At 35.7% G+C, this 15,327-nt stretch overlaps 1 protein-coding gene across 2 annotated transcripts in view; it reads right to left on the reverse strand.

The window, feature by feature from the left end:
* LOC132199804 (follistatin-related protein 5-like) overlaps positions 1-15,327 on the reverse strand; it is a 112,906-nt gene that overhangs the window by 78,649 nt on the left and 18,930 nt on the right. For both annotated transcript variants that reach the window (XM_059624815.1, XM_059624814.1), the window contains exon 2: positions 1,993-2,084. In XM_059624815.1, coding sequence (XP_059480798.1) covers positions 1,993-2,070 — 78 coding nt within the window. In that variant the 5' untranslated portion in view covers positions 2,071-2,084. The remainder of the gene's footprint in view (positions 1-1,992; positions 2,085-15,327) is intronic.

Here is a 15,327-nt window from a genome sequence, read left to right on the forward strand (position 1 = left end):
TTAAAGGATAAAGCAAATTACTCTATGTGCAATTCCAACTTATAACAAATAAATATGAAATATGTTTATAAATTTAACATATTCGTTAAATAATTAAAAATAAATTATAAATTTTAAACATAAATAAATTACTAAATTTATGAAAAAAAATTTTATATTTTCTTTTTTATTTAAGTGGCTTAAAAGTAAATTATTATTTTTACTTGCGTGAACCGTAAACCATAATTTAAGCCAATATTGTTTCTAATTGCACATAGTCGTTGCTTTTTCCCTTTACAGGGAGGTGTATTTCGCAGTCCACACTCGAGTTGAGGCAAGGTACGAGTGTGTGCGCGAGTGGTGTAAGTACATGCGTCATTATCGTCACGCAGCTTGTTTGATATAATAGGAGGTATGCAAGCCGAGTGACACGTCACGCGACGTACGCCGGCTAACTAGGGTAGGTTTATATCAAGCAGGCGAACCGACCAACCCACCCTCGACCGCGACCACCACACTTTAATGTAATAAAAGTTATTACACTCGGCAGGTAATAGCTCCTAATTAAATGAAGCCACGAGCGTGTGGGGGAAAAATGTTCACCCCTATCTGTGCGGTGCGCCTCTATCGCTTCCCGCCAACTTCCAACTTTGCCCATTTTATATTCTTCGGCGCTCGAGAATTTAATTACACGTCGTCCAGAAAGTCTTTTGTCAGCAACCTCTTCTTTTTTAATTCAATTTATCGGTTGATATTAATTTTCTGCCCTCGCTTCTGCTTTTTTCCGCTCTCGCAGGATTGAAATTTTAATAACAAAAATTTCTTTTACAGCTTTTTTACTGCTCAACGCAACACAAGAGTGCCGAGTTATAATGTGTTACGGTGAGAATGGCTCATCTCACTTTTCCACGCTTGAGAAACCCTCCCTGCAAGCAAGTACAGCCGGTTGCATACCAACACCTTTAAAAAAAGCTCTGCTGCATAACAAACGACTTTCCTCCCCCTACAAAATACCTTAATAATATTTTTTTTTCTTTTATGAAATATTGCGGAAGTTTAACTTAAATTTTCTCACAAAAAAGTTGAAAGAACAAATACTATAAATTATGTAAAGTGATGAAAACTATTTAATAATTTACAGAAATGTATTGTATTTCTTGTGTTTTTGTTTATATATTTATTATTGTTTCAGTTTTAAATAAAAGCTTTAGCGCGTTAATCCTAGAACAAAAAACAATGCAAACAATTCAGTTCAAGTTTATAAATTCTGCACCACAATTTAAAACATAGACTCAGTTTATGCAATTCCTAAATTAATTTATTTAACAATTTCCCACAGGATTTCACTCTTTAATATTATAAAAATGGAAAAAATTTATTTTCCGTATATTATATTTTATACAATTCATGGTTAATTTATAGCAACATTCTATAAGTTAATAAATTATTTGATTAATACGGTTCAAAATTACAAAATCTTTACTTATCCCATGAAAAAATTATGATTTTTGATGGCAACCTGAATAAGAAAAGTGAAAAATTGGACAGCTCTGTCAGTCTGTCCATCTGATAAGATAACCACAAAAGATTTATTCAACTTGAAGACCCGTAAATTCAGTGAGAATATAAATATAAATTTCCCCTCGCGCTATAAAATATATGCTAATGAAAACAAAAGTCGCTTTCCAGTATAATTTATCTTGACAGTCGCTGTCACCTCTGATGGTCACGTGAATTACGCTCTCGGTTGATGGAAATAAATTCGTCTTTCTCTCGCCGTCTATTGTGATGTTCCACCAGGTTAAATATTGCTCGGCCGATGTCTGCTCATTATTAACTCACGTTCACCGTTATCAGACCTGTACGCGCGTCACATGACTACACACTCTGGCGCATAAATTGTGAACACGCCGCGAGTGCCGATGGGGACGAAATGTCTGCGCGCAATCACTCAACGTCCCCCTTCGCTCCAATTCCCACACAAGGTGGAGAGAATTTTCCAAATTTGCTTACCTTTGCTGACGCAAGCGTGACGCTCGAGAGGAGCAGCGATCCCAACAGGAGCAACGACAACTGGCTTGGCCGTCGCATTTTTCAGAGAGTCACTGAAACAATTAATGAATTGGTTGTAAATTATTATATTTTGATAAGGATAATTAAAATTAATTAATTGAGACGATTTTTGGATATTCTAATATACAAAATTTGCTGTTATTGTGAAAAGAAAAAAATTTGAGTATTAAACTGATGTCATGAAAAATAGGTTGCGTTACATTATCCATACTGAGAGAACGGTAAAAATGATACCAAATTCAGAATTTCAAGTGAAAAGAAAAATAAAACTGAATCAATTTCATTTTACGCAGATTTATCAATTTTTAAACGTAATGAAATTATGGAAATTATCATCATTAGATACTCCGAACGCAAAATATAGTCCTTTTGCCTGCTTCAATATTCCAAATCAATGACAATAAAAAAAAACTAGATCTTTAATACCCCATAACTAAAAAATTACGGGCTGAAATTCAATTTGTTGCGTACAGTTTTTTTCCAAAGTTACTTTTTATGAGCAACAACGATTAAAATTGGTCGCGTAATGGCGATGTTAAATTATGTTAATATTTAATAATTTTAGAGAAACCATTTGTTGGAAAGTTATTCGAGGAAAAGCTTGATTACTTAATTGTGGTAAATTTGACAGTAAAAATCTGGCGCTCCATATTTGATTGGACCTTCCGTTGGGGATTAGATAAAAAAATCTCAATTCTGGCATCGACACTCGGGGCGAGAACGATGTCCTTTTTTTTGCCAGCACAGGCTGATTTCAATATTGGCCGTGCTTTTTCGGCGGGTGTATTTTTGGGCGGCAGCCAGCAGAAGAGTCGATGAAATGTGTGTGCGCGGTGGCCGTTGGAAAAAAAGACGGCGCACGTACACGAGAGAGACCAATCGATTGGAAATTCATACATCAAGTAGCGCAACCCACACAAAAGCAGCGTGTATTTTGCTCCCTCGCCCGCTCTCGTGTACAAACACACGCCTTAAAATTCACAATCAGAGCCATAAATTCGCTCGCAAATTGCGCGCTTTTTCAGAGAAGCAGTCGAATTTATGGCGAGAGGATTTTTGGCTTTGTGCTGGGAAGAGCAGACTGGGCTTGTGCGGCGCCCTCGGATTCGCTCATATAAATTTATGTTTTCAAAGCACCGCCGCCGGAGTCGCGAAACGTTGAAATATCATACTTTGGAAATTAAAAACGGTTTTGAATTCCAATTGCCAAATGGAATAGATGAAAAAAATTGGAGTTTTTGCAAATCTAAAAATGAAACCACTCCAGTGAGAACTGATAACAATAAAACCTTTTTTTTTCAATTATTATTTTGTGGTGCAAAGGGCTTCTTTTTTTTATTTACTCTGTTTGTGAAAATGGGATGTCATTCTAAATATAAATTATTGAGACTATAAAATCATTTTTTTAATCTAGAGGAAAACAGCGGTTTTCGAGTCGGCCGATCACAAAAGTGCAACTTCCTTTGGTGAATTAATTGACTCCTTACCAGTCAATTTTTTGCTGTAGTATTTGGTTTAAATGTCTTTAACAGAAAACAAATAAATTAAATTATGATTTTTAATTAATAAAAGATGTCAATTAAATAGATAAAATGTTTAATAGCAGTTGTTAATGTAAAAACATTATTTTTAGTTTTCTACTACTAAACTAAAAGTCGTTTTTGTCTTCTTTTTAACAGTGTTGTTGCTCTCATTTGAAGTTTAATAAAATAATTGAGAAAAAAAGCGAGAACCGCTTCTTCTTTTTTACTTTTTCTCTCCGTAGCATCGATCCGTTCATTTTGCATGAGCACCGTTTTATATTATAATAAGAGGAGGCGCCGCGTTATTTTTTTTCTGCGTCTCTCTCGTAGACACGGAGCTCTTTTTGGGTAGTGATCCGCCTTGGTCACGCCGACAACTGTTCCCGAATATAAATGCTATGCTTTTTGCCTATTTCATATTCTGGCCGGGACGGAGAAAAAGACCGACGTCGTCTCCAAATTCTCCGTGAGCTCTTTCCCAGAATTGCGGCGCACGACCTCTATTTCAAGTCGGCGGCTCCAAATCCTGCATTAAATTTAACCAGTTTCGGTGACTTTTTCTGCATTCTCATTTTCAACGAAGGGATCAGATCTCGGGAGCGTGGTGTTTTTCTTAGCAAGCTCGGTTTCCAAATATATAGCTCTGAAAATATTTTGAATGAGAAGGTGCAGACAGACGGAAAAAAATGATTTCTCTTTTAATGAGGATCAAGCATTGATTTTGGTTAGGTCATCATTTTAAAAAAACAAAAAAATTCGCTTTGTACAATGACATTATAAAAACAGTAAAATATTATTAATTAAAAAAAATTATTAAAGTAATTGATATTATCTTTTTGAAAATATATATGCTATTTAAATTATAATGTGAATTTTTATATAATTTAATTTTAAATATTTAAAAAACATATCTAGAAAGTTTTAACACAACTATCAATCACCAAAACATTATTATTTTTATAGATTAAAATTGATCACGTCTCTATGAATTATAAATTTTACTACATGACGATTGTAATAATTGTGAATCATGATTGAAAAAATAATGTTTAAAGTTCTAAAGTCAGTCCTGTGTTTAATGGGTAAAGAGAAATATTAAAAAAATATGTAAATAAAAATTGAAATTAACTCTTGAAATGAACAATTAAAAATTGTACGCATTTAGACAAAAGACATCAATCATTGCGTCTACAAACTGGAGAAAATGTTAGCAAAAAATATGCGAAACGATATAACAAAAGCAATTTCTCTCAAGCAAGAGAGCGGACAAGGATTTGTGATTTCTGTGTGCTGCTGCTGCAAATTAGCAAAAAGTGCGTCGACGGCGCCGCCGCTCATTCGTCTCGTCCTCTCCACTTCTTCTCTTCTGGCAAGACGAAATCCCCGGCCCGTTTTCCCTGAAGAGGTTCTCTCTCAGCGAACGAACCAACGAAGAAGTGGCGCAGTCAAAACAAAATTGCCCTGTTTCCTCCAGAGATTTCCAAAGATTGGCGGTGCAAAAAGCGCGCAACTAATATAAAACGAAGCAGAAAAGAGGAAATTTATAAATAAAGTGGCAGGTTTTTCTTGCGTCAAACGACAAGCAATTTTTCCGGGAGCACATAAAAATTTCTGCCAAGAACAAATTACAAAACGATGGCGAGTTGATAAATGCGCGTTTCTGCTCGCAGCGTTGAAAAATAAGCCCGAAATTACTGTTGACGTTTTTCATTTCGCGCCACTTGTGCTCGGCTGCGTGAAATTTTTCCAGCCGGCTTTTCGCCTCGTGCATGACAAACACCTGCTGGCCTTTTATTTATTAAATTACACCGCTCGACCGACGGACTCCATTTCTGCCCGACGGACTCTATCTGTTCTCGGGCAAGACGTACGTGGGCTGCTTTTTAATCATCGAGAGAGAGAGAAACGCCTCTAATGCACTTGGCACATCTATATTTCATAACTCCCTGTATCGCTGCTCTTGGCATTTTAAAACGATGAGAATCTGCGCGATTCAATTTGAAAAAAAAACTACGATCACATCGATTGCATTATTGAGTGGCAAAAATTCGAAAGCTAAAATAAATCAATGACTTTTGTTTTCCTCGTTCTAGGTTTTTTTCGTATCAAAATGCTTCTAATAGAATAAATTTTCCCAATTTTTAGTATGGAACAGTTGATTTTTCAAACAGAACGGATTGTCATTGCACTTATTTTATGTTGACTATATTGATAAAAAAGCATTTTTTTATAATGCTCTTTGTCAGAAAAATTCCTTATGCTGACAATTGAATCTTTCCAAAATAATGTGATTTGATTTTAAAAATTATTTTAGAGAATATAACAAGCAATTTTTATTTTATTTTGGGCTTACTTTAATAAATATCCAATATTATTGGATCTTCCAACAGTATTTTTAAAACTTATTATTTTTTAAAATTTTAAATTCTCTCTCCTGTTAATGTTTGATTAATAAGTACAAATTTCGTTGGAAAAAACTAAAAAACTTCCAGCTTTACTTCTGTAAAAGGATTTTACTATTCTATTTGAGCTTTACAGAATAAGCCCAGAGGTTTGGTTTTCAGATCGCCCTCTTTAATTAGAGAAAAAAGAAGTATTTTTTACATTTTTTTTTTTTATTTTTAATAGTTTTTTTTTTATTATTTAAGAATGAAATATTTTGCAAATCAGAGCTTAAAAAAATTTGATCTAGAAAGGACCCGGAATTAAACCAAGAGAAAATAATCTAATAACTCCATTCATCATATCGTCAGGAACATGCTGCACGTTATTCGGTCCACGTCCTCCGTCCTCCATCTATCAAAAATATCTTTCTCCCTTTCATAATTTCCATGCGGATCCATATCGCGATGTGATGCAGGTGGACGAGCTGCTTTTTTACATTAAAAGCGGCGGGAGAGAGACGAGATGACGAAGGAAAAATCGTCTCGCGTGTTTTCCTGCTTTTTTTCTGATTGGGCGAGTGAAATCTGTTATCCCCGGGGGAAATCGGGCGGCTCGAGCCGGATGATAAGCTCCCTTTCTTCTTCTCATTCGGCGTAACAAGGCCGCCTGCAGATATTGGATTGATCTCGCGTAATATTTTTGCGGCGGCCGGAATGAAGTGAGTGATCTTTATTTTTTCTTCCCTTTTCCTTTGCCTCTCAAAAACTCCAATCACAAATCTCAAGTCTGAGGAAATAAAAAGTATATATATAAATGGAGAGGGCGACCGATAGGCAGACGGAGCTTTAGCGATTCGATTTGGGCCTCTCGTTATCTCTGCTGCTAGGTGGTCTAGATGAAAGCGACAAAGCGAAAGTTTACGGCGCACCAGCCAACGGCAACTTTCCGCTTTAATTGCATGCACACAAAATGAGACGTCGTCTTTTCAAGTCGTTCCGTGTTCGCCAGATTTTATTGCCGCGAGATTAACTTTTACCCGCCGGGTAATTAAGCAAAACGTACGTCTCGCATGGAAAAGGTAAGATTAGATGCTAGATTGAAACTTCCACCTTTTAAAAATTTTCTCACCACATTTTTTATAAATTTTGACGGGTAACCACATTTTGCTGTGAAATCGAACAATATTTTTACCAAAAATTAAAAAAAAAAAAATTAATTTATATATTTTCAGCTCTTATTTGAACATTCATTTTTTTATGAGAGCAGCATTTCATTATAAATATTATGACAAATATTCACTCATTGTCAGAAATTAAATTAATTAAAAATGTGATCGATTGCAGATCAAACCAAAGGCGGATAATCTTATTTTTGTAAGTAAAAATCGTAAAAATCAAAGTTTTTTTAGACTTTTTTGCAATTTAAACTCCATTTTAGGGAACTTCAAAAGTTAATTTCAAACTGCAATTGGATGTTTCATAATAAATCTGACTTATAATTGTTAATTTTCCAAATTAATTAAAAAAATTGTATAAATTATGGATTAAAATCAATTTTTAGGACAGAAACATTTCATTACTGGGAACCGGCACAACCACTAGCAAACAGTTCGACAAAATATCCTAAATATTCATATTTTTATTGGAATTTAATAAGATTCCTCCATGATAAATAATTACATGTTTTTTAATTACATTAAGGAAACTATCCAATTTTAGTTTATATTTTATTTTTTTATTTTGATAAGGTTTAGGACCCCGCTTTGCCTCAAATCTCGGCCAATCTCGAGGTGCAATTACACGGCGATAGGACTGGAGGGGCGCTTTATGTGTATTATGATGATGCCTTGCGCTGATTAAATATTAATCGGAGTAAATGGCTTCGGCCGGCAGAACGGCCATTTCAGCTGCCGCCGCCTGGAGTTTCTTATTTATTGCCTCGAGCAGGAAAACAAGCGAGCTTTGCGCGATTCGCATGCAACTTGATTTATGGCGTGGCCACGCGAAGCCGGCGACGATTAATTATATTCTTAATTCGTCTGCCAGTCTGTTGAAAAATCACGCGAATCGCCGACGAAAGTTCTGGCTTAATAAGAAATGGGACGACAAGCAAACAGAGTCAACTTCGCAACACCCTCCATGAAGGGTCGTTTTTCAACAAAATGTCTCACGACAAAAAGTAATAAAGTCAAGTTTTCAATTTCTTTAAAAACAAACTTGTAAAGTCCATTCAAAGCAACAGGGAAGGAATAATTTAAAACTCTAATAAATTAAAAAGAAAACTAAATTATTATGTTTATCTCGTCCATAAAAGAAAATAAATATTTGTGCGATATTTTTACTCGTCAGAATTAAATGTTCTACTCAAAATATGATGAAATAGAGTCATAAAAAGTCAAAGTGCGTGCATCAATTTAATTGCTAGGCACACGCAAGATTAAATTGTTGGGCTTTAATTGCATTTAATGGACCATCAACATTAATTTTCAAAATAATTAGTCCTTTCAAATGTTGGGTGCAACATTCCTCAATTAATTAAAATTAATATCTTGGAATTTCTTTGAAATTCTTAATCATTGTTACAAGACAACGTTCTTTAAATTTATAAATGTAATGAAAAATAAAAACAATACGGAATGTTGCTAAAATTAAAAAAAAAAATGCGAATCCTGGAGTCAGTCCCGGCGGAAAGTTGCGAAAAACGCCGCGAGCGAGCTCGGGTAAGACTTTCTCACAACAAAGACTCGGGCTCTTGATAAAATATTTATCCAAGCAAAATAAGTCAGCCGGTGGCGCGAGCACAATTATTTCCGAGCCGAGTGTTGAAAGGGTTGCCGGGCGTTTTGCCGAGAGCTGCGTCGGTAATATCTTGCGTTATATTGTTCATTCCAGAGCTCTTTCTCGCTTTGAAAATACACACACGGCGCGCCGGCGTTTTCACTTCTCGGATCCGCACGCGCGCCCCGTGAAATATACGCACACCCCCGGGGGACACCAAACATGCGTGGGGGACGCGCATAACTGTCTGCCTCAGGTAAAAGCAGGGATGAGAATTATAGTCGCATTGTTTGCGTTGAATTATTGTACAATTTTCACACTTTCAAGGGATTTCTAGCTTAAATTTATCGTTTTCAGGATTCTCTAAAAATCTTAAACAAAGAGTGAGGAAGTCAAAATCACAAAATCTCTTTGCACCAAAAGTAGTAAGAAATGACAAGTATGATATATGAAAGAGAATTTAACAATTTAAAAAAAAATCCTTCTCTATTCTCTTCACGTAACAATATTTTTATTATGTCTATTTTCTACAACTGCATTCTTTTTGCCAATAATAATTTATTTTACCCTTAGCATAGGCCGAGTTTGATTATAGATTTGAAATAAATGTCAACCAACTCTAAATTTGTGCACGTTCTAATTCTTAGGTCCTGCAAGCAAAAGTCTAAAAACGCTAAAAACTTTAATTTTCATCTCCGCCGGGTATGCTTCGCCTGTCGGAGATAAAACGCTTCAAAATTTTCGTCAAGCCGCTTTTTTATTCAAATTAGACATCCCCATATTCCGCGCCCCTCTCGAGGATGGAAAAGTTTCGGCGTGTCTTGGTCTTCCCCTTCTCATGCACATCACGGCCCAAGTATAAAGAGGTGTTTTGCCAAGGCTCCGCAGTTTATTTCCTCGCCTGACCCAGTGCGGTTCGCTCTTCTCTCTCTCCGAGGAGCAAGTCGCAGCCGTTTTAACAAGATTATTACTTCTTGCGCGCACCGAAGCAGCCGAGCTTTGATTGCTCGCTTGCAACCCTTGCTCGCTACATTCGGTTTCAAACTCTGGCCACAAATTGCAACCGACGAAACATACCCTGCATCTCTCTCTCTTTGGCCAAATTGAGTGCAAATATTTAGATGAATTCCGCTCGGCTGCTGACGTAATTAATTCCAAACAGCTTTTGTGGGATGCAGCGATTCCAGGCGCAAATCGGATGGCACACATCCCGGCCTAGCGCTGAATAGATTATCGGCTCGCTCCGCTGCAGTTTTAATTCATTTTGAAACAGTGAATTGGCATTTCAAATGATATTTTGCTAATGGGGGAGGTCTATTGATTATTTGAATAGTTGAACAACTTATGAAATCCTATATAATATATTCATTATGTAGATTTTATACTATTTGATAAACACTGGACACCTCATACATTTCTTCATCATCAGTTTAAATATATATTGCAGTAATTCACATTGCGCATGGCAGTGAATTAAATTTATATAAATATTCTATTGTTTTACTGATTAGTTACTTAAGATAAAATGTTTTTAAAGTCTATTTTTTTCAAATTGTATTTTGTTTACAAGATAAATAAAAAACAATTATGATACTAACTTCTCAAATTAATTTAAATATTTATTTAAGTTGTGAAAAAACAAAAATTAAATATGCTTATTAAATGAAATTATATAATTGGTTTTAGATTTAACATAGGATAATAAACCACCAAGCACTGACTAATGTCCATATATTTTGAAAATAATTTATTAGTTTCATTTTATTTTATGTGGTTTTGCAAAAACAAATTATCATTTTTATAATCAACTAGAAATTTTGTCTCACTTCATTTTTGACTGAATTCAATACATTATACGCGATTTCAGATTTATTTTCAATCGAATTTATTCTCAAATTTTAGTATTTCTTTAAAAGATATTCATCTACAATTTTTTTTCAAAACTTGCCAATAATTTTTGAACCATACATTTTCCCTGAAATCACAATTTTTTTTTTCATTTCAAAAGAAAGTTTTGAAACTGAATTTAAAATAGTGAAAGAAAACTGCTCACGTGAAAATTCGTGCTTTGCTGACGAAGGTTGCGTGGGTTTGATAGACGCGGTTGCCATTTGTCAGGAGAATAACGATAGGCGCGCGTGTTCCACCTGCTCATTAATCACGGCTATTTAGATCGTGAATCGTGCGAGTCCCGAGGGCCGACGCGCAAAATACTCGTCGCTAGGCGGAGAGGGAGCCTGCGGCCAAATTCCACCACCGGAATCAATACACACGTTGATATATACGTGTGTACGCCGGGTCGGAGATGGAAGGATGGAATTTAATCAAAGTCTGTCAACAGAAATCGAGGTAGCAAGGTAACCTCTTTACTGCTGGTTTCACTCGACAAAGAACGCGAGCGAGGTAAAAGCTTCTGAAGAGAGAGAGAGAGGGGCTTTTTAGCAGGGCGCACCGTATATACCATCAAAAGCCGTCCGGCATAGTCAATCGTGTCTTATCAGACCGGCTTTTGCTCGCGCGCTACCCACATCTAGCTCCTTTTTACTCGCCGGCATTTCTAATCTGCTTCTCTGCCCCACTGGCCGCTCTTGTGCATTTTCCAACTCGGAATTTCCCGTCCGCAGTCGGAAAAATTGCTTTCCTTTCAATTGTCAGTCGCATTGTGCAAAAGATCCGTTCGTCTGTTCACAGTATGTGGAAAGAACTTGATGCTGGAAAGATCTCCACCGACAGTTCATATGTACATCTTTTTTATTCAAATTGCGATTTAAGATTAGTCTTGATCGATTTCATCAGAATTTCCTGTAAACCTTTCAGATAATGTTTTAATTAATACAGAAGAATAATTCGTGTTTTGATAATTTGAATATTTATTCTCTGAATTAAATATTAATAATTGAAGGAACAAAAGCAAATTCTCATTATATCAGCCAAAAATCATGTCAATCATCAATGTAACCTTCTGATTCCAGAATTAGTAGGTCACTTTTTACCTGGGTAATTTTTTTACCTTATCACCGATTTCAAGTAGATTAAAAATTTATGATTATAATTTAAAACCTGACATATTCAAAAAACTTTGTTAATATTCTTGTATATCAGAAAAAATGAATGAATTAATTTTTTTCTGTAAAAATATACCATCCAAAGAGTGTGAAAATGCTTTGATTTACGATAAACGTATTAATAATGGCAAAGAAAATTTTTTTGCTCATACAATAAAAATAATTATTTAATGTCATTTTATTATTGAAAAATTTACGCAACAAATGCAAGTTTTTAACTGAATTTTTGTAATGCTTTGTTCATTGTCAGCTGAAATTTCTCTTTCAATTGAAAATTTAAACCATGACTTTGAAATTAATATGGAACACTTTCAACTTTTTTTTAGTTTGTTTAACTAAGAACTTGGCTGTAGGGAAACTTTTTAAATCTTTATTACAAAAAAGGCTGAACCCGCGACAGGCTTAAATAACATCATCCTGCATTCTTACAAAGAATTACTTTCCAGCTCAACGCCGCGCGTTTTAATTAAAGCAAAACATTATTAACTTTTAATTCCTATCACCAACCCTACTTATTTTTTCGCCGACATCGCCTTGGCCGGGAGCGCGCTTGTAATCTTGGTTCTTGATGAGATTTGCGGGGAGCAAAACGTCGGTCGGTCGGACGCGTAGTCTAATCATTGGCGAGGGGCATAAAAAAAATTAACGCGCAGCCCCTCTTGCTGGCGGCGGCGGCAGCTGCTGACTCTTCGCAAAAACTCCTCCACTGCTTCCATGCTCGTCGGTTAATTTGGTTGACTGCTCTTAATTTAGCTCATCCCGATCCAATCTCGAGACTTGCATTATCACCGTAAGCCGCCGTGCGAGCTTCGCAGCACGACCGACCTCATCCGCACAGTGAATTATGCAACGCGCCCGACATATCTGCCGCTCTCGCTGCCTACTTTACAGGCTCTCTCGCGTTTGCACGGATTTATACGCGCCGGATTCCGCCGTGCCGAGCGTTTGATGCGCTATAAATCAGGCCGGGGCTGCTTCTTCTTACTCCCGGTTTTCTCTTTTTTTTATGAGGAAGCGGCGGCTGCATCTGACGCGTTGCGCCAGGTGCGAGTCAAGCGAATACAAGAGGGAAAGTTTTTCACTTTTCGCGCCTTGTTCAGTTTGTGTCGCACAATTAAAACAATATCAGTCCTCATTTAATTAAGGTGTTTAGTAAAAATAATCTGAACTATAAATAAATTATTCATAGTATCTAAAAAAAAATTGAATTCATTTATATACATGTTATGGGGTTTTTAATAATATTTTTAAAATTATATTGTCCTTCATCACTATTGCCATTATGTTATAATTAACAAAAACATTTTGGTTGCAATTTTGGAAGTGTAAAAATGATCATTTTATATGTTTCTCCCTAAATTTTGTTATTTTATAGTTGATTGATATATTTCTGTCGGTATTGATTCTCGATTTCACTAATTATGGCTGCAAATTAGCAATTTTAAAGAAATAAATTAAACTAAATTTAATTAGGAAAGTTGAGAATTCACATGTAATTATTAAAAAAAATTTTATATTAAAAATGGTTCCTTAAGGATTTTTTGTTACTTTATTTGAAGGTAATTTTATTTAATATTTTTTGCTCAAATTATTTCCATCCGCTTTTTTTCTTTTCATACAACTTTTTTTTGTCAAACACAGAAAACCCCTTTTGTTTATTTTGCTACAATTTGGAATGGTAATGGAATGACCATAAATGGACCAGAAACATGGATACATAAAAATACAATAAACAAATCTCATATATGCACGTGGGCGAGCTCGTTGAAAGTGCGGTCGCTGAAATAAATTTAATAATATATTCATGCGAGTGAGCTGTTTTTGTGTTATTCCGCCGGGGGCCGCTCATAAAAATTTAGCTACGTGCGCTCAGCTTTATGGCGCAGCACGTTTTGCACAAACATTCAGCGCCTGCTAAATTTTGCCTAAAACTATGTCAAGCACAGCTCAATAGATACTCAACGATTTGTAATTAAATTTAATTGGAGAGGCTTTTTCTGGCACCATAACAACTAAAAGAAGAAAAATGACGCGTAGCTCTGCAAAGTTCGCGCGTATAGAAGGAATTTATTTGAATAAATTTATTGGACCGGCGTGTCTCATTAGGAGGCAGTCGACGACTGAATTTCGCGCGACCTGAATGAAGATCGCGATAAATAAGAGCCGAGCGAGTTTTGCATGAGAGCAAAAAAGCAGCGGTTGTCTGCGAACCTTCTGAATGGCACGCCCATAAATTGCACCCCAAAAACGGCGAGCTCACCGAAGCGACACAATCTGGTCTGAGATTTCAACCGCCCCATCTCAAGAGCAGGAAAATTGGAACTAAAAAGAAAAAAACAGTTTTTGCAAAGGAAAAAATACTAAACATTATCAGCATAAATAAAAATATCTCCGCTTTATAATATTGGCAAAAGGAACTTATTTTGATACAAAAACTAAAAAATTAAAAAAATGTAAAAAAAATAGGTGCTTCTTAGGTGTATAGCCTACTTCACAGGGGCTATTGAAAGTTATAATAATATATAGATTAAAGTATGCATTTTTCCATGTTTTTTTCATTCAATTTAAAATGATACAAATTTGAGAAAATTCCCCAGTGTTTTCTTTGTAGACAGAATAATTGTCAACCCTTTGGGTCCCGGGGCGCTCGGGAAAGTGGGAGAGACAAGAAGAAGGCGTGCATTTTCTTGTCTCATCTTTCGCAATAAAGGATCAAAGAAATTGTTTGCGTTGAAGAGCGGCGCAGCATCTCTCTCTGTCTGTGAAATTGAATGAAAGATCATGGTGCAGAGTCACGGGCGCGTTATTGCCATTTCCTAGCCTCCCTTTCTCTTCTCGGGCGTGCTGCCTGCTTCTGCCAATTTATTTATACACACGCGAGAGAGCATAAGTACGCATACTATCACGAGTCGGGGCACAAGTTGTCGTAAAAAGAAATCCCCAGCTGACGCATCTCAACAAGGCGCGATTAGCTCGCCTCGCCTTAATTCCTAACTAGGCGTGCAAAAGAGAGGGAAACTGGAAAATTTGTTATTCTTAAGTGAGAAGGAGTTTAAAAAATCGAAATATTTTTCATCATACTACTATATTATAAATAAATGAATAAATAAAAATAAAATGTGAGAAAATGTTTCTTTTGCTGTGAAAGAAAAAGCAGTCATTTCCGAATATTTGCCTAATTTAATGTTTCTTTTTATTTCTGAAATAAAATCACATAAATCAATGAATGTCATGAATGTGACTAAATTATCAAATATTGTAAATATTGAAGAACTGTTTTCTATATATTTCTTCTTGCTATTTTTTTGAGAAAAATTATTATGAATAAATTGTTTCTGCATTCGATATAAGCTAGTTTTTTTTTTTTTTTTTTTTTAATTGGCCACTTATTATTTTCCCGACTCTCTTGAAACATAAAGCACACACCATCTTGGACGGAATCCCTGAATAATTTGAATTCGCTCCTGCGGAATTCCAACTTCTTGCCACTCGAGATTGCGAATGCAGTTGTTGCAGCGCAGCGCC

Source organism: Neocloeon triangulifer, unplaced genomic scaffold, assembly GCF_031216515.1.
Source record: "Neocloeon triangulifer isolate White Clay Creek 2 clone unplaced genomic scaffold, ASM3121651v1 ptg000014l, whole genome shotgun sequence".
Lineage (NCBI taxonomy): Eukaryota > Metazoa > Arthropoda > Insecta > Ephemeroptera > Baetidae > Neocloeon > Neocloeon triangulifer.